The following is a 20,243-nucleotide window of genomic DNA, read 5'->3' as shown; positions in this document are numbered from 1 at the left end:
GTCTCGATAGCCAAGCTCTTTGAGGTCTACCATTGTCATTCCGTACTCGTCGATATCGACACCTTTTCCTGTGAGTTTAACCCATTGACAATGAAATAGAGGAATCTTCAACGGCCCATAGTCGAGTTCCCAGATCTCTTTAATGTAACCAAAATATGAGTTCGTTTGGCCACAAAAGTCGGTGGCATCTATACGGACACCACTATTTTGATTGGTGCTCTTGTTATCTTGGGCTCTTGTATAAAATGTGTAACCATTAATTTCATATCCTTGGTACATCAGGATTGAATTTGCCGGACCCCTAGCCAGCCAAGCTAGCTGCTCATGAATTTGATCGTTGGCCATGACTTCCTTCTGCAACCAGGTGGCAAATGTATCGTTATGATGTTTTGTAATCCATGTCTCAGAATTCAAAGGGTATATGCTTCGCACAATTTGCATGTGCTCCTCCATGTATGGAGCCACCAAGGCTGATTGTTGTAGAACTGAGAGATATGCTTTGCTCAACGTGGCATAATCTGTGGTATTTATTGATTTTCTTCCAAGTGTGCCCTTTCCAATCAGCCGCCCCTCATGACGTGATACTGGAATCCCAACTGGGTAGAGTTCTTCCACATAGTCAACACCAAGGTTTTAAATAGCGCGCTATCGAATTTAGCGGTAGCCTGTTCTGACCGTTATTGCCGCTATAGCGGCGCTATGGCCGCGCTATAGCCGCAGCTTCGCGCAGTAGCATTAGCTTATTGTTCGCGCTATTGTGCCGCTATAGCGCGCTATTTGTTTACAGTTCAACAATGGAGCTGCTGCTGCCCGCCAATGCAATCAACAATGGAGCAACAATCTAATTCCAATTCAATCGACAGTAGGTAGATGACAAAATTGAAGCAGGATGCAAGAATCATTTTATTGCTGCGTACATACTCTTGACCTGAAGCTGCTGCCCGCGCTCGCCCAGCTGCCGTCGTTGTCTCCCAGCTGCCGCCATCGTCTCCCAGTTGCTGCTCGCGCTTGCCGCCGTGACCCATGTAGCTAGGATTTGGGATACGAAGCAAATGCTAGGGTTCAAGGCCACCGTGGGTTCAAGGGGTCAAGTCGTCAAGCCAAAATGGGCCGGCCTTTTTTTAATGACCGAGCTAGGCTGCTGATTTTGGCATGTTTGGGATGTCCAGCAATAGAGGGAAAATAGCGCGCTACTGCGCTAATAGCGTTTAGCGCTGATTTAGCGTGCTATAGCGCCCATAGCGCCAATAGCGCAAAAAAGAGCTTCCGCGTCACGTGAGCTTCTTTGCGCCGCTATAGCACCGCTATAGCAGCAAAATAGCGCGCTATTTAAAACATTGGTCAACACAAAACTCAATGATCTCCTCTGTGACGTAACCCTTTGCAATGCTTTCTTCTGGACGAGCCCGATTATGAATGTATTTCTTTTGGACTGCAAAGTATCGTTCAAAAGGGAACATATTATGAAGGAAAACAGGACCGAGAATACCAATCTATTTGACCAGGTGAACTAGAAGATGCGTCATAAAATTGAAGAATGATGGAGAAAATATCATTTCAAGACTGACTAAACTTTGGACATCATCCTCTTGTAGCCTGCTTAAACTCGATGGACAAACATAGCTTTATAATTGTTGCTCGAACATTAACTGGTAGAATACCTCTGAGTGCAATTGGAATCAATTGCGTCATCAACACGTGACAGTCATGGGACTTTACGTATGTGAATTTCTTCTCTTTCAAGTTCAGTAGCCTCTTTATATTCGAAGAGTAACCTGATGGGACCTTGATACTGTTCAAACAATCGAACATACTTTGCTTCTCTTCCTTACTAAGAGTATAGCATGCAGGACCTAGATAATGACATCCTTTATCCCTTTTTTCTGGATGTAGGGCTGCCCGTTGTTTCATACGTTGAAGATCTTGCCATGCTTCCAATGTATCCTTTGACTTACCGTAGACACCAAGGAAGCCTAGAAGGTTCACACAAAAGATTTTTTGTCAGGTGCATCACATCAATTGCGTGGCGGACATCTAAGACTTCCCAATAAGGTAACTCCCAAAAATACTCTTCTTCTTCCACATAGGTGCACGTCCGTCATCACTCTGCACTGATCTACTGCCGGGTCCTTTTCCAAATACTACTTTTATATCTTTGACCATTTCAAACACCATTTCAAACTGCTGGGTCATCACTCTGCACTGACCTAGGCTTGGTACGATGATCTGCCTCTCCATCGTAGTGAGCATGCCTCCTCCTTAATGGGTGCTTGATCAGAAGAAATCGACGATGACCCATATACACGATCTTCCTACAGTGCTTGAGGTACGAGCTGTCGATTTCTTCTAAACAATAGGTGCATGCCCTATAACCCTTATTGGATTGTCCGGAGAGGTTACTTAGTGCTGGCCAATCATTGGTGGTTACAAAAAGTAATACACGAAGGTTAAAATGATCCTCTACGTGCGCATCCCACATACGAACACCCTCCTCTTTCCACAACAATAGAAGATCCTCAATCAGTGGTTTCAGATACACATCTATATCGTTACCGGGTTGCTTCAGGCCGGGGATAAGCACCGGCATCTTAATGAATTTCCGCTTCATAGACAACTAGGGAGGAAGGTTGTATATACAGAGTGTCACAGGCCAGTTACTATGCCCACTGTTCTGCTCACCGAAAGGATTCATGCCATTCGTACATAAGCCGAACCTTATATTCCTCGCATTATTTGCAAATATTGGGAATGTTCTGTCCACTTTTCTCCACTGCGACCCATCAACGGGGTGTCTCAACATATTTTCTTGCTTATATTCTTCTTTATGCCATCGCATCAATTTAGCATTCGTTTTGTTCATGAACAAACGTTTCATACATGGTATTAGAGGGAAATACCACATCACCTTGGCAGACACCCTCTTATTGACACGCATCCCCTCAACGTCGCCTGGATCATCTCGAGGGATCTTATACCGGCATGCGTTGCGTACAAGGCATGAATCCAAATTTTCATACTCACTTCGATATAGGATGCAGTCATTAGGACAAGCATGTATCTTCTATGCCTCTAATCCTAAAGGACAAACAACTTTTTTCGCCTCATATGTTGTCGCCGGCAAGGTGTTACCCTCAGGGAATAAGTTTTTTATAAGTTTCAGCAACTCCTCGAAGCCCTTGTCAGACAAACCATTTGATGCCTTCCATTGCAACAATTCTAATGTCGTACCCAACTTCTTTTGGTCTTGTTTGCAATCAGGGTACAACAATGTTCTGTAGTCCTCCAACATACGCTTCAGATCTCTCGATTTCTTTTATGTTTCGCAACCTTACTCAGCTTCGCGCAGCATTTGACCAAGATCATCTTCTACAACGTATCCTTTAGTATCTTCTTCAAGCTCACCCATTGCAGTGTCATTGAAAAAGACATTATAATTGTCTGCAAAGTCAGGAATCCTGTCCTCTTCTTCTATATTATTATCCAACATAATTCCTCTTTCACCATGCTTGGTCCAAACATAGTAGTTCGTCATGAAACCACTATTCAACAAGTGACTATGGATGGTTCTTGATGATGAGTAATCATTCTCATTCTTACAGAATTTGCATGGACAACGAACGAAACCGCCATACTTGTGTTTCTCAGCCGCTTCTATGAATTCATGCACGCCATCCATGAACTCCTTTGAACACTGGTCGGCCATGTACATCCATTGCCGACTCATCTGGGTCCACAATACATTTATATACATCATTGTAGTGTACAAATAGTTCATTTATACTACCAATTTATAACTAACATTGAATACGCTATTAATAAAACTGAACTATAAAATTATAATGATGCATATGGCCTTCTGACTGCATGACTGTGTAAAAACTTTATTTTTCTATATGGAACTTTATATTTTTGTACAAGAAACGACGCATGTGGCCTTCTGGCCTAGCTGAGCTGCGGGTCTAGAATTGGAGCAGCATGCATCTCGAATGTGGAATCTTGTAAAGTTTTGGAATTTTGACGGGAATTAAATAAAGCACCCTTGCATATGTAATTGATAATATTTCCATACAAAATTTGAATTCAAATATATAATTGATAATGCATATAACTATAATAAATAGATACTATTCACTTATCAAATAAAATTAGATACTATTCACTTATCAAATAAAATAATAAAACATATAAATACAATAATTTGATAGTATTCACATATCAAATAAATTGATAACGCATATAACTACAATAAAATGCTACAACTAAAAATAAATATCACATGTATAAACTAAATTAAGTGATAACTACTTCTAAAAACTAATTGCTAAGTTATGGAGAAAAATAATAACTTTTTTTGAAAAAAAAACAAAAATTCGCCTCTCCTCCCCTCGCTCAGCTACCATGAACAGTGAGTTCACGGCAGCTTGGAGGGGGGAGGGGTTGGGGTATTTATAGGCGTGGCTCAAAGGCACCGGTTGGTGCTCAACAACCGGTGCCAAACAATAGGCATAGGCACCGGTTGAAGTTACCAACCGATGCCTTTGTTGTGGGCACGTGGTGGCACCGGGTCATGGCAAAACCCGGTGCCATTGTCAGCCCTTTAGGCACCGGTTGGTGCCACCAACTGGTGCCTATTCTGGGGTTTTGGTATCGGGTAATGCTTTAATTCGGTACCAAACCTCTTATCTTTGATCATCGCTGGCCAAAGGTACCAGCTGCTTTTGCGTGGCATTAGTACCGGCTGCAAAAGCAGCGGGTACCTTTGGCCCGTTTTCTAGTAGTGATGGTGTTTCAACCGTCGCTAATCAGACTTGTCTATAATTTGTTTAGTGACTTTTGTCGTGGTGGGCTCTTGCTTAGGCTTGGCGATGATAATCTTCAGCCAGCCGTCAGAGAGGATCTCCGCCTTCATCACCTTGTTACCGTCGTAGCCTGGAGGCATCAGCAAGCGGACGTCCATCGAGGCCGCCGGGTTGTTGACGTCGCTGCTGTCGCCCTTGTACCTGATGACCAGGAGCGCCTGGTCCCTGGTCGTTGCAACCTCCAGTTCACTCACCTCCGTCTCACGTCCCACGTTGAAGTCGAGGGTGATGTGGTCCTTGTCTTCGGCCATTTTCCAGTTGCCGTGATCGCCGACTGATGGGTGCACCAGGGCTTTCCAAATTTCGAAATAAAAAGCTATTTTATTTACAATGCTAGGTATATATATAATACACACACGATCGGTAAATGAAGTTCATTAGGCTTTAGAAATTTATATGCTACATTGCTACGTACGTAGTACGTGGTACTATTATACACCAGCTACAGCTTACCGGTGGGTAGGATGTCGTACGTGTTCTTTTTCGAATAGCACGCCAAGCGAGGAGCCCGGGACACCTTGCATGGGGCCCAAGGGACAGCCACGACCGACGATGACGCCGCCGGCTGTTTGCGGAGCTGCAGGGGGGCGGGAGAGAAACGCCGGAGCCAGGCTGAGGAGGGTGTAGGAGCTCAGCATCGACATCACTACTAGTGATGGCTACAAGGATGACGGTGTGCACTGCTCGCTGTGGCGATGCATGTGTGATGCGCATGCCTTATTATATAGAGGCCCTGTGGGGGCAAGTGCTGGTTAGATTTGCTTCGCCTGGCAGTTGGGAATATATGCCTAGTGAACTGAACAAGCAGCTTTCATAAAAGTATAAGCATGTGATGTCCATAGCTAGCTTTGCTTTGTCCGCCAGTTCGGAATATTTAGTGAAAGAGAAGAAGCAGCTTTTGTTGTACAAGTATGGGGCCACAAATGCCGAGCAAACATATATTGGAATAATAAGTCTATACAGAGAAAACCTCAGTCGGCACCGAACCGCCCCTGACCCCGGGTCGCTCGAGAGGGCGATGCGGGGGCGAGTGCGCCGTGCGCCGCTAGCCCCTCTTGTCCCCGACTGCCGGCCGCCGTCACCGCCAGCCACCAGTCCATGGCGGCGGCGGCCACCTCCCCTCCCCCATCTCTCTCCAGTTCCCCATCTCTCCTTCCCACTCTACCTCGCCAACCCTAGGTTGCCATGGACATCACCAACTGGTCTGCTCTTCCATTGCCAGCTGGTGTGGCCTTCCATTGCCGTTTGGGGACCGGATCCGTCACCCCTCGGTTCGGATCTGCATGCTCCCGAGCTGGTTGGGTCTGCTCCCACCATCTTCTGGCCGCCCTCCGTGGTGGCCGCCGCCGGGCGCCGGTGGCCCTGGAGGTCTGCCCGCCGCCGCTAGGTGCCGTGGGGTCGGCCAGATCCGCCTTCCTTTGGCTCAGATCTGTGCGGCTTCGTCCCTACGGTCGGTGGGGTCGGTCGCTGCCGCCGGCCTGGCCTGTGGCCGTTGGTGCGCGTGGCCACGGTCGTGGATGGTTCCACTTTGCCTCGGCTCTGCAGCCTCCTCGCTCGGCGGTGGTTTCCCTGCCATCTCGTCGGCCTCTTCGGCTCTCTCTTGCTGCGTGGCAGTGGCATTTGGGGGTCGGCGGCTTTGCGCTGTGGCGGTGTGCGCTCGAGCTCCTTCGGTGGCGTTCTTGGGAGTGGGGGCATAGGCGAAAGCCTGTCCGCTTGCGGGCTGTTGATGGCGGCGTACGTACGAGGGCATCGCCTACCTCCGTGGAGGCGTCAACCTTTTGCCCCCCTCCCCCACCCAACCGGACCATTGGTGCTTCCAAGGTGAAAACCTAGACTGTGCAGGTCGTGCAATGGCAGCGCCATTGCGTCGTTCCCCTCCCTAGAGGCGTTGTATTTGGAAGCCATGGCAAGGTTGCTAATGGCGCTATTCGTGCCACCGCTCTTTTGGGATTTGTCTTGGTTGCTCCGGTTGCTGCAGTCTGGCAGATAATTTGCCGCCACCGTTGCTCCGAGTGCATGCTTTGCCATTCGGGTTGTTGCTCCGGGTGGATGCTTTGCCACCATTGTGTCATCCTGGCGGATCTGCCGCCGTATGATTTGGCGGATGCTTTGCCGTCCTGGTTTGTGCTACTTGGGTGGATGCTTTGCAACCTCTGTTGTATGCGGCTCCCTTTAGGTAACCTTGTCTTCGGCGGTGTATCTATCTTTTGCTAGTCCAGTTGTTTAGGTCTTTTTAGGGTAGGTTAGGTAGGTGGGTTCCTACACCTTCTTGTGCTGTTTGCTGCTTTGACTCGTGTTGTGTTTGTTTGTGCGTTTCTTCAGTGTTTCTCTATTTTTAGTTCTTTGTGCTCTTGTGTTGGTCAAGCTCTTTTTGGCCACATCAAGATTGTGCTGTAAACTGCTTTCTTCTTAATGAAAAACATGCTAAGGCACAGTCACGAAAAAAATAAGTCTATACAGAGAGTATACTCTGTAGCCGGCCACAAAATAGTTTATTCAGTAGCCAGCCCACCAGACGCACCCTCAAGCGAACCAGGGTCCAGCGTCCGCTTCCTGCCCGGCAACCCCACGAGCCTCCTCCGCGCCGTGCTCATTTGCAAGCCGTCATGCCGCATCGTCTCGGGCGAGGGCTTCTGCTGCCGATTCCGCATTGTCTCCGGCGAGGCCAGCTCAGGCATGGGCGCGACACCCCAACTCCCAGTCCAAGCACGGCTCCACGGCAAGACATGGCAGGCGCGTGCGAAGGTACGTGCCTCAAGAACTCGTAGAGTATCCATCGATGCCGGCATCTTCTCGCAACTGCTGCTACAGTGGGCATTTCGAGCCGTCAATTTCATCGGGCAACGGGTCGAGGCCGTCGCCTCGCGAGAGGACAGCAGGGGGCGTCGCTTGCCGGTTTACATTCAAAAATTGCAATTAACCGCTAATAGACGGCATAATAATTGCTGTTGTACATGCCTTTAGTTCACGCACGCTAATTTCGGGAAATCGAGTTCAGGTACGCCACGGCTTGTGGTTTAGTGTACACGTGCATGTGTTACGAGAATTCTAGAACGAGAGTGTGGTCAAATATAAAACCAACGAAGGTAAATTTTCAGGCAATTACGTTAATCCAGATAGAATAATATAACAAGATGAACTAGTTACTAATATATGGTTAAATTGCTACGATAATTGAAATGTCGTGAGATGATTCTGATGATCCAGTTACTATAATAACAAGATGAATTAACAGGAAAGTAGATACAAGATTTCACGATGACAATTAGGACAGTTCAAATACGCTAACTAGGGGCACAAAAGCTTGCATGCTTCCAAGGTTGCTGACGACTTCATCATTCTTTGCATGTTGTAACTTTCGTACCACAGTTTGGGATCATGATCTTCAAATGAAGAGATTAATTTACCATAAAATAATTATAGCAATTCCGATGTTTAAGACGACAAATAGAACGAGCGTCAATGCACCTTATATGTGACTTTTGATAATGTTGTATTTAATTTGTGCCTCGAGCTTTAGTTCATGACACACTGATGCATTTGTGCATCGAGTAAACAAAAAACAGAAGTACAATAAAATAAACACTAGGCATGCATATATCAAGACCAAGGCCTGTGGGCGTTATCGAGCAGAAAGCTTCTTGATCATGCTCAGTGGGTTACTGTGTTGTAAAGCATGAAGAGGAGAGGCTCTGACCTAAACTGAGGCACCTTTTCCTGCATTTGTAGTTTGACAAAATTAGAAATAATGAACTAGATTGCACTGGAAAGGTAGGCAATCATACATTAGAATTCCCATTAAAAAGAAAGATAGATCCAGCTTGTCAATAAGAATAATGATCAGAAATAGCTCCTCTATGGCGGCAATGGCAGTTGCGAGTGGCCAGTAGGTGTGTAGTAGATGCCTCTATGAGGTCACGTAAGGTTGCTTCGTCCATAATGTATTAAAAAATCAATTAAGATAAATAGGTATGTGACGAGGGAGTCTGTCCATCAAGAACTAGTTCCCTGCTCCCTAACCTCTGCTTTTTTTTTGAATACGCGCGCAGCATATCATTGTATTAAGACGAAGAAGAAATTGGTACAGTGTTCAGTTACAACCCAGATGGAACGGACTCCAAATGGACACAAGCTGGCAAGCCAGCTGAATACAACCCGAAAGATAAACTCCCACATGAACTACTCACATTCCGCACAACCTAAACGACTGGCTCTGAGCGTAGCCCTCAGTCAACGCTCCATCCCACGGAGGGAGAGCTCTTGCTCTTGTTCTTCAACATCGGAAATAAGTCCTGCAGTGCGTCCACGTGGTGCAGCGGAGGTTCGCGAAAGAAATTCTCCACCGCTTGCTCTGCCGAAGCCGCCAAAGGCAGAGGCACACCAACCTCACCGAGTCGGTGCATCAAGAGCACCGACCCTCGCTTTGCCGGCTTGACGGCCGAAAGAGGGTCCAAGGCTCCCTAACCTCTACTGATAGCTGAAAGAGCCCACCCAAACCTATAACTTTGAGAGATAGCACAGTTGACTAGCTTGCTCATTATCAGACAATCACTTATTCCCAAATCTCATGTGGGGCTAATCGTTTTCATTTACCATCTCATGGAAAACCCTTTTCGTTCTGCTTAGCCCAATTGGGTATTTTAATGATACGTTCTATAGGACCTGGACGGTCCTATTTAGTCAAATACCAAACGAAAAATTCCTATTTTTCTTTCACTAAGGTACGAGGGCTTCTTATTCCACAAGAACAAAAGCACCTTTTTATTCTTTCATATACTAGGGATTTTTACTTGGAAAAGACAATGTTCCATACTAAAGGATTCGGGTCCATAACCACGAGTTCCATTGCACTAGATCTTGTAGCACTTAGCAACGAGACCCTATGCATTAGTATTCCATATAAGAAATCCATTATAGAAACTAATACAATTAGATTAGCTCTTCATAGAAAAACTTGGGGTTTGCGAGCCAAGATAAGACCGACTCGGGATCATGGGACCCTTTTCTATCAGATAGGAGGGGATCTTGTACAAAATAGACTTCTAAGTAATAACCCCATAGATCCTATATCTATCTATATAAAGAGGCAATCGTGTCAGGAAGCAGCTTTTTCTTTGGCCAAATGGTACTTCAAACTTGGAACAAGCATGAAGAGATTAACGAGACTTCTTTCTCTTTTTTTGGCAGACCGGTCGCGCAAGATCTTTGGTCTTCCCCTGGAACCAATGAAAAAGTAATTCTTTCTTGCAAAGAACCCATTTATGTACTAAGGATAGGTTGATAACCCACTGCGGAGGGCATTCTCCCTAATAAGATGGATACTTCCGATCCTGCTTGTACAAAACAAAAGATATTATTGATGAATAAAAGCACATCTTGCTTATTAAAATCTCAGAAATATTCTGCCATAGTTAGGGCAGTTAAACCAGCTCTCATATGAGCTCCCGGTGGCTCATTCATTTGGCCATAGACTAGAGCTACTTTTGATTCCACAATATTTTTTTATTAATTACTCCAGATTCCTTCATTTCCATATAAAGATCATTTCCTTCACGAGTCCATTCCCCTAATCCACCAAATATGGATACACCTCCATGAGCTTTAGCAATGTTATTGATTAATTCCACGATGAGTATTGTTTTGCCTACTCCTGCCATCCCCCCCCCAAATAGTCCAATTTTTCATCCACATCGATAAGGAGGTAAAAGATTGACCACCTTAACATCTGTTTCAAAGATAGATAATTTCATATCTAACTCGATAAAGGCAGGCATAGATCTATGAATAGGGAATGTTGCACTAATATCTACAGGACCCAAATTGTCAATAGGACTCCCCAAGAAAATTAAAAATTCGTCTGAGAGTAGTTCCACCGACTGGAACACTGAGAAGAGCTTCCGTGTCAATCACTTCCATTCCTCTCATCAACCCATCTGCAGCACTCATAGCTACAGCTCTAACTCGATTATTTCCTAATAATTGTTGTACCTCACAAGTCACATTAATTTGCTTATTGGCAGTGTCTCGACTCTTGACTATCGAAGTGCTATAAATATAAGGCAACTTGTCTGGGAAAAGTGATATCTAGCACGGGTCCAATAATTTGATCAATACGCCCTGTACTTTTTCTTCAATTGTGGAAACCCTGGCACGCGAAGTAGTTTTGGTTCTCATAATTATCACATAATTTTCAAAAAAAAGGAATTTGTCAAAATTTTTCTTTTTTTCTTGTTGAATAATGCCAAATGAAATAAAAAAACAATATGCAAAAATCCAAAACTAAAAAGGAAATGAATTAGTTAATCGATATATACTATAAAGAACAAAAACTTCTGAAACATTTTTCACCCGGATCGGGTCCGTCGTACCCCTCACATTAGGCCCATCTGTCGGGACCGAGGGAGATGGGAGGAAGGGTAGACGCATAGAAATCATGAGTTTGAGGATGTTTCTGTCCAAAATTTTTCTTTTTCTCACCGCGTCCGTGACCTTACCCATCCGCCGTACCCGATGATTTTTTCTCCGCTGGCCCCGTCCACCTACCAGCCGCTCCGCTCGCCAGCCCATGCTGCGTGCCTTGCTGTGCTCCAAAGTCACAGCAAGCCACTGGGCTCAGCCCGTGCTGCTTGCACAGCTGCGCTACTCCGCTGCCGCTCGCAGATCGCCTTCGTCGTTGGCGCGTGCGCCATGGCCTCACAACTCGTCATTGTCCTCCACCCACCGCCCGCAGATGTTAGTGCCGTGAGGAATAGAGGAGAAGCTGCAGGGTGCTGATTTGCTTCCTTGCCTGCGGAGGAGGAATTGAATCTGCTACTTGACGGCGTTTGGAAGAGGAAAAACAGAGAGAGATCGATGATGCTTGGTGTTGTAGAGAAGAAAGAGCAGAGAGGAGAAAGATCTGCGAGTGACGGTCACTGTAGAGCATGCATGCGCAAGAAGCCGCGCACCGGTCATGAGCCGCCTGCAGCCGCGTCGCATGCTGTCCTCAGCTCCACGCCGACCTCCTCAACGACCACTACTATAGAAAATGTTTGTAGGGGCAGGTAAAACAGTATTTGTAGGGTCGGGCACGATACCTGCCCCTGTCTCTCGCAGCTACAAATGCTGTTTGCAGGAGCGGGTAAAGCGCCCGCCCCTATAAATGGAATTCCAAGGGTGGACCCGCCCCTAGAAATAGGTTTCCCGCATAAAAATTCACTATTTTTAAAATTTTCAAATCTGTTTCCCGCTGTTTTTTAATTTCTGTTTTCCGCTGTTTTATAATTTCTGTTTCCCGCCAATTTGCACCTATCAAGCTAGTTCGTGATTAAATGATATTGTGATGGACATTGAATATATTTCTTAAATATAAATAATTACAAATTCAAAATTAAATCATATAGAATCATATCATTATAGTGCATCATTAGAGTACATACATCATCAAAGTGACCATAGAATACATGATTTTGTCCTATTCCCCCTGATTAACGCTACTGAGCCGGCACGGAGGTGCTGAGTGTCCCACTGACGAAGGCCTTCATATTTTTTTTTCGTTGCCAATTCATGTTCAGGGTGAACAAAATACCCATTTACATGGACCACTTCATGCAAAATGAAACGACATAAATTGTTGACTACATTGAGAAGTTGTTGCTCATGGAGTGGACCGTCGTGGGTTCTTGGTTGATCCTGCAATTAAAAATCCATGGAAAAATTCAGCAAAGTGTTAGATGCACTTTTGCATCTATCCCTAGCAAAGAGTAGACCCTTATTACACGTTCGGGATCAGTTGTGCATCTCCCAATCTCCCTCATGTGCTCGCACATGTAGTACCCACAGTACACGGACCTGCAGGTTGCTTGTGGCACGAAAAGTTTGTGCGCATATCCATTTTTTGTGTTCTCTTTGGGGGATGAATTCCTCCTTTCCAAATGTAGTGCTTGTAAGCTCTGTTTTTAAAAAAAAGAAATAAGAAGTTATTTATATCTGGAAGATTTAGCATGATGTCCATGTAGAGGATAAGAATTTTGCTAACATGTTGAGGATGGATACGAATTCTGCGTAATTGGTAGGCTCAAAATCAGCGGAATCCAATACAAGCATTCTTCCAATCTTTGGCTGTAGCATAAAAACAATCCAGTGTTTTCTACAAAAATATCATATATGATTTCTTAAGCATTTATTCGAAGCAAGTGCATATTATAACAAATGATTGAGACCACATTTACTGGAAGTAGTATGGTGCCCATATGACATTCCTGTCCTACCACTGTTGCATCTGAAGCGATATGTAGGCACCAACTCTCCTTACGATATCTTTGTGTTCTTTTATTCGCTTTGCTTGTTTTTGTTTGCACGTTTCACACATGCTTAGCTCAACATGGTCGTCCATCCACAACATTGGCCCGTAATGCCTGGACTCGCAAATAGCTACCAGGTCAAGGAACGTGATCTTATGTTTTAGAACATCTGCTTGTCTTTGTTGCATCCTGTAGAATAAAATGTATCACAAATAATTAGATATGCATATATAATTATAGGTCATTGCATATAAGATATTAGTTTGGATGCGACACTTATATGCACCAGAGTCTAACCATTTCTATGCCTAGTTCTTTGAGGCGGAACATGTTCTGGATGTCTTCAAAATCGAACATGATATCATTGATGCCGTCAGCTTTTGCTCCGAAAATATCAGGATCATACCGAGCCCACATACTTGAGAGCCCAAGTCTATATACCCTCATGTACCAACTATGCATCCTCTTCATAAAACATGGAACCTCCTCCATCATAAAGTCGGGTAGAAATGGTTTACCATACTCAAAATTTATCAGACAATCCGGTAAATTTGGTATGTCATCGACCCCAACATCAAGATGGTACTCGCGGTCAGTGCAGGGCAAGGAAAAGCCCGGTCGTCTGCTGGCACTAGAATCTAAAACATCATTTGACTTAGCCTTTGGCTTATCCTTTGACCTCTACTTGTTGTTTGCGGTGTGCCATTTATCTACAATATCTGGGTTTTCCTTCTGGTAAGACCGTATCACTCGCGATATATACAACTGCCCAAGTTGTTGTTGTTGTTGTTGTGGTGCTGGCGGAGCTTGTGCCATGTGCGCTCTTGGTGGTGATGCCGTAGCCGGTGGCGATGTTGGAGCCAAAGGTGGTGATCGAGCAGCCGGATTAGCCTATGATATTAAGTTCACCCGGGTTGTCTGAGACTCCTATGTGCTTTTTGAGAAAGCGAGTCCATGCTTTTTGGAGGAGATTTATCAAGTCTTTATATGCAGCTGTCGATTTTCTCTTAGAGTCAAACACGACCACCCGGGATTTTTCAATCTCGATACATAGCAAGATCCAGTGAAAGCTGTTGATACACATATACATATGAAATGTTGGATATACTTATTATCAAATAAAAGCATGGAAAAGATAGTCGAAGTGCTTACTCGAAGTTGTACAGCAACAGAATGAATTGACACGTATGCTATCCATCCAAGGCATTGAATATATTCTTCATGGTCTTATTTGGCCATTGGCGTACGCTTTTCTTGTGTATAATATCCGGGTCCATGAAGCCGACGTTATAGTAACCCCTCTTGCGGCATTCTTGCACCTTCCACCTATACATGATACAAAAGAAAAGAGGGGATAAGAAAGCACAGAACTAGTAGAGCTAGAATATAGAAATGAGAGGAGATACTTACATGCAAAATACACTGAGGAGGGACTTGTCTAGAGCATCTTGATGGTATAGGAACCAAAGACTCTCGAACTCAATCCATACGTCAGCTGCCCCCCGATAGAGATCTTCGTCTTTAACTCGAGCTGCTATCATGATGGTACCATCTGCAGCGGCCTTCATGTACCATGTATGTAACTCCCACATCCTTGTTGGTAGCACATCCAGCAACTCCGGCCACATAAGAGGTTCACCCAATACAAATTGTTTTCTTCCTGACCCTAGGTGCTTTGGGATGTCAGCCAGCCCTAGGAGTTGGGCTTTGGTGAGATCCGTTTCCGCCAAAAAGTCAACCACAGCTTCATCCTCTGTTGAAAGAACTTGAAGTGGAGGTATTGACTGGATCGGCTGTTTTCCGAGCTGGGGAACTTGGTTCTGGCGACGATTGCTCTTCTTCTGGTAAGACTTTGTGATCGAGCATTCGTAGTTCAATAGTCTTGATTCGACCCTTAGTTGGTGCATGGCCATGAAGTGCTTCTTGGCAGCTGGGTCCAACTATAGTTTTGGCTTAGGCTTCCTTGGCGCGAAGTGATCTGAAACCTGCTTGGCCACGATAATGGCCAATTCCTCCTGAGTCATATCATATGGTAACTTCTCGGATGGAGGCTTCTCTTTCTTCGAGCCTTGGGTCTTCTTCACTCTAGGAGGTGGCGGTGGAGGGACCCTAGCCTTTGCATTCTTCTTACCCGTAGGTGGCGGCGACGGGCTCATGCCAGGGTCCCGGTGATCGGCTGGTGATGGCGAATCCATGCTGGGGCCCCTTTGAGCGGCTGGTGACGTCGGATCCATGCTGGGGGCCTTTTGAGCGGCTGTGACGGTGGATGTATGTTGGTTAGCGGCATTGGCGATCTTGGCCTTGCCATGTCCTCAGTCAAAGCCGCTGCAGAATCTGTGGTTGTTCCTTCCGAAAATCTGATGTACCGCTTGTCCCAGCAGATCCATGTGTGCAGGGCTTGTTGCAGTTCCTGTTCTCCATCGCCTTCAGGGATCTTGAGGTTGAGGTGTTCCCATCTAGGCAAGACCCGGTCAACCATGACTCTAGCATAGCCGACAGGAATCAGCGCGAGATGAATTGTCCCCCCTTAGCTAGGTACTTTAGCAATCCCGTGAGCCACAACTTTGATCTTTTTCCGTTGTTGATAAAGCAGCTCATAGGGGGTCCTGATAGTGAGGTCGTCCACCAGGTAACGTTATTGGCCCGCAGCTAGGGGCACCGTGGAAGTGACGCTGCTACGGTGTTGAGAGCCGGGGCTACTCTCCACATTAGGAACTGATGCAACATCTTGTTGTCGACTAGAAGCTCTGCCAATTGACTTTCAATCGTAGCAACTCTTTCAGCTAGGGCAGCCATTTCTGCAGCCTCTTCGGCCTTCTTTCTGGATCGGCTTCGATAAGTGTTGATATCTGCACTAAAGCCGTGCTTCCATGGAACTACACCCATGCCTCAGACACGTCCTATGTGTTCCGGTGTCCCAAGAGCGAATGTCAGGTCTTCTTTCTCCCTATTGGGCTTCAAAGTCCCTTGTTCAACGGCCTGAAGTGCTGTCTCGAGCCGCTCAGCTGCGTCTCTTAGTCGATCCGCTATCATGAAGGATCCATCCTCCGGGTTTAGGCTGCCTCCATGAGCATAGAAGAAATGCTTTACTCGTAGTGGCCAGTTGAAAGTCGCCGGCACGATTCCTTTTGCCATCAGGTCTTCTTCCATCATTTGCCATTTTGGAATGGCCGCCGCATATCCTCCTTGACCTAGATGATGGAAGTGAATCTTCTTGCTTTCATTGATTTTGTTCTGTGTGCTTCGCCTCTCGCTGTCCTCGGACAACTTGTACTACACGAATTCATCCCAGAAATCACGTTGCTTCTTGAATTCTTTTTCAAAGTCAAGCGTGCGGCCCTTCCTGACGTAGTCTTTGTTCAAGTTTTTCTTGAACGTCTAGAAAGAAATAGCCATCTTCTTCATGACCCATTTCTTGAAGACTTCCTCTCTCTCAGCTGGAAAGTTTAAGTGTGCGGTGACCTGTCTCCATAACTTCTCCTTCTCTGTGTCGGGGATGACATCTGCATCGTCATCAGTGGCTTTTAGTTTCTTCCATAACTTGTAGTTGATGGGGATGTTTTCCCTGACATAGTATCCACACTGGTTGACCACTGTCCTGGAGACACCCTTGGGAGCCGTTGGTTCACTGTCAGAGTCCACAGATGTGATCGGTGGTACGCCCCTCCATCTTTCTCTTCGAGCCTCATTTCCATTTAAGCTTCTTCGATCCAGACGGCTGCAAAATTATCTATGATCATTACACATTTCATATGTAGAGAATTCATAAATACATATATGCATGAAATCCATATACCTCAGCTTCATCCTGTTGCTCAGCATTTTCTAGCTGCTCATTGGCATCGCCATCGCCAGATTGGTTCAGATATTGGCTGCCATCATCCTCATCGCGTGCATCATCGTCGACGGACGGTGGGTCTGTGGTTCCTTCACAAATCATAGAGTGAAGAAGGAACTCCTGCTCATCATCACCAGGCCCCATTTCTTTTCCAACGCAAACAAACTATATTTTATTGCACCGTGAAGATTTTGGTGGAAGAACCATTGAATTTGGATAGATCTTGATTTTAGATTTTGGTTGGATAGATCTTGATTTTAGATGAATTTTGGTGGAAGAACCATTGAATTTGGGGTTAACATGGAGAAGTTATGAATTTTTGAAAATCAGGTTGGATATTATCACATGTGAGATTGTTTTAAAGCTAAGATCTAGATTATTATTACTATTCTTATTTACTTGATTAGACGTGTAAACATGTAAATTTTGTTAAGCAAGTTAATTAAACTATTAAGGACAAGCCTATTTAGTAGATCATGTGATAAGGGTTCATTATTTCATGTGAAGGTTATATTCTACTAACTTTATTATTTTTAACCTAAACATGATATTAGCTAGGTTACAAATATTACTCTAATTATACTAGCATATTAATCTAACTAGGCTTCATATTTGAATAAGCATCAATATTTACACAATTAAGGTTAAGCATGATTCCCGGAATAAGCAACAAAAGTTTTGAATTAAACTCAAATAAAGACAAATAAATTTAAATAAAATCAAAAATAAACAAAAAGAGTATGGTTGGATAGAATTTGAATTTAGATGAATTTAGATGTATGTGTATATATACAAATGTACATATATACGTATGTATATGTCTATATGTATGTATACGTATATATATATATGGATATACATATATACGTATGTATGCGTATATATACATTGCTTCGGCCAATGGCGTGATGCCAAATGGACCAATAGGATCTCAAAGATCCTAGGGACTTTAGATGTAGTAAGATTACTTTTCAGGGAAGGGTCTCTCTGGAAAAAGAAAGGGCTAAAAAGTAATTATAGGAAAGTCTGTGGTCCTATGTTCAATAATTCAAGGGCTTGACTGTAAAAAGGTCAGGGCTAGCCTATGACAGGTGGGCCACTGGCCCACTGGTCAGTTGACTAGTCAAAGGGGGCGGCGGTTGCGGCACTGTGCTGTGGGCTTAGCCCATGGGCCGGTGCGCCAGGGTGACCTGGGTCATCGGTCCACCGCGGACCGAGCCCACGGTGGCTGGAACAGGGGAGGGCGTGGCGAAGGGCTGCCGAAGGGTGTGCCCGGTGGCACGCTGGCTCGCCGCCGGCGACGGGGGTTGGCAGACCAGGGGCATGAGAGCGTGGGAAGTGCGGGAGGGGTGGTGGCCTCGTTGGAGGACCACCGGAGCGGCACTGCGTGGTGGCCGGAGGCAGCGGCAGTGAGGGCACGCGAGGGGGGTGCTCGAGGAGGCACTACTGGAGGGGGCTAGCACGTGCCAGAGGTGCGCGTGCGTGCTATGTGCGTGTGTGTGGTAGTGGATTGGCCGGAGCGCCGCTGCCGGTGGCTGGTAGCGCTCGCTGGTGGCAGTGTGTGGTGGCGCGCGGTGCTAGGGCGCCCTGTCATGGGGAGAAGAGGGGATAGGAGGCGGGAAGGTGGAGAGCATCGGGGTGGTACTAACCGAGCTCGCTAGCAAGGCAATGGCGGCTCGGCCAGAGAAGGAGGGCGAGGCAAAGGCGGTGGCGGCGTGGCGGCGGCGTGGAGGCGCGGCAGCAGAGGAGGAGGCCGGCGGTGTGGAGGCCGGCGGCGTGGATGCCGCCGGAGGCAGCGGCATGGAGAGGTGGCGGCGTGGACGCCGGTGTGGAGCGCGCGGATCGGCGGCGGCGGCGAGGAGGCACGATGTCGGCAAGGGGCAGGAGTGTGAATCGACTAAGTGTGCGAAGGCAGAGATGGGCAAAACTATATAGTTTGCGCACTTTAGTACCTGGCTAAGCCCTTGCCTGGCACTAACCTGCCTCCTGCGCAGATTAGTACCGGTCGGGGATATGGTACTAACCTAGTCCCCGACCGGTACTAACCTGCGCAGGTTAGTACCGGCCGTGGCTCCGACCGGTACTAACATGCCTCCACGGGTGGGAGAATTTCAGGCAGGTTAGTACCGGGCAGAGCCATGGCCCGGTACTAACGTGCGCATTTTTCAACATGCAGAACTACCTTTTATGACAATAATTCTTGTTTTAGAGCTTTTTAATTGTACTAAATTAACTGAAGGCAATAAAAATAACAATATATAGTATTTTCAACATGCAAAATTATAGTATTGTACAGTTTTCATCACTTGGTCAGATGACATATAGTACTATGCACTTAATTCAACATATTGATTCCAAAATTACCTTTTATGATAATGGTTAAATTAACTAAAGGCAATAAAAATACCAATATATAATATTTTCAACATGCAAAATTATAGTATTGTACAGTTTTCATCACTTGGTCAGATGACATATAGTTCTATGCACTTAATTCAACATATTGATTCCAAAATTACCTTTTATGATAATGGTTACATTAACTAAAGGTAATAAAAATACCAATATATAATATTTTCAACATGCAAAATTATAGTATTGTATAGTTTTCATCACTTGGTCAGATGACATATAGTTCTATGCACTTAATTCAACATATTGATTCCAAATGACCATTTAAAAGTTTTTTAAATACTTTTTGTTTTCCATAAATTAAATATAGGTTCAAAAATTGCAAATATATAACATTTTGATACGACAACATACATACATTACACAAATTAAATATAGGTTCAAAAGATACGACATCCATACATTACATAAATAACAAAATACAACATAATGGTTACACGAAACAACTCATCATTTTGTAATGAAACATTGGTAATCTTCCGTTTGACAAAGTTCCCTTGGTTGTGATCGTGGCGTAAGTAAGGAGCGTCCTCTTTGGATAATAGGATGCTGGGGTTAACATTGACTGAGAATGGAGGAATATCATCAAACTGATCAAAATCTTTTGACTTATCCGCAATATCCTCAACACCAATGATTTTTCTTTTTTCTAGAAGAACTATGTGGCGTTTTGGCTCATTGTTTTTGGATTTGCTTGACATGTCCTTCACATAGAACACCTATGTCACATCCTTGGCTAGGACGAATGGTTCATCTTTATATCCAATCTTTTTGAAGTCTACTATTGTCATCCCATACCAGTTTGTCGTCACGCCTCCTCCAGCTTGATTCACCCATTGGCAGCGAAACAGA

At 45.2% G+C, this 20,243-nt stretch overlaps 1 protein-coding gene and 1 pseudogene across 1 annotated transcript; both read right to left on the bottom strand.

Annotated features, from left to right (window-relative positions):
- Positions 1 to 4,674: 4,674 nt before the first annotated feature.
- LOC120681969 lies at positions 4,675 to 5,450 on the bottom strand. Its single transcript, XM_039963669.1, has 2 exons — positions 5,313 to 5,450; positions 4,675 to 5,151 (listed from the first exon to the last, which is right to left on the bottom strand). The coding sequence occupies exon 2, from the start codon at positions 5,108 to 5,110 to the stop codon at positions 4,799 to 4,801; it is 312 nt and encodes a 103-aa protein (XP_039819603.1). The 5' UTR covers positions 5,111 to 5,151; positions 5,313 to 5,450; the 3' UTR covers positions 4,675 to 4,798.
- A 3,060-nt stretch (positions 5,451 to 8,510) lies between these two features.
- On the bottom strand, positions 8,511 to 13,558 carry LOC120683000 (annotated as a pseudogene).
- Positions 13,559 to 20,243: the final 6,685 nt, after the last annotated feature.

The sequence above is a fragment of the Panicum virgatum genome, chromosome 7N (genome assembly GCF_016808335.1).
Source record: "Panicum virgatum strain AP13 chromosome 7N, P.virgatum_v5, whole genome shotgun sequence".
In the NCBI taxonomy this organism is placed as follows: domain Eukaryota; kingdom Viridiplantae; phylum Streptophyta; class Magnoliopsida; order Poales; family Poaceae; genus Panicum; species Panicum virgatum.
This window is presented reverse-complemented; position numbering and strand designations above follow the sequence as displayed.

Excerpts from the sequence above, each read along its gene's own strand:
- LOC120681969 (XM_039963669.1), bottom strand. The coding sequence starts at position 5,110 with ATGGCCGAAGACAAGGACCACATCACCCTCGACTTCAACGTGGGACGT.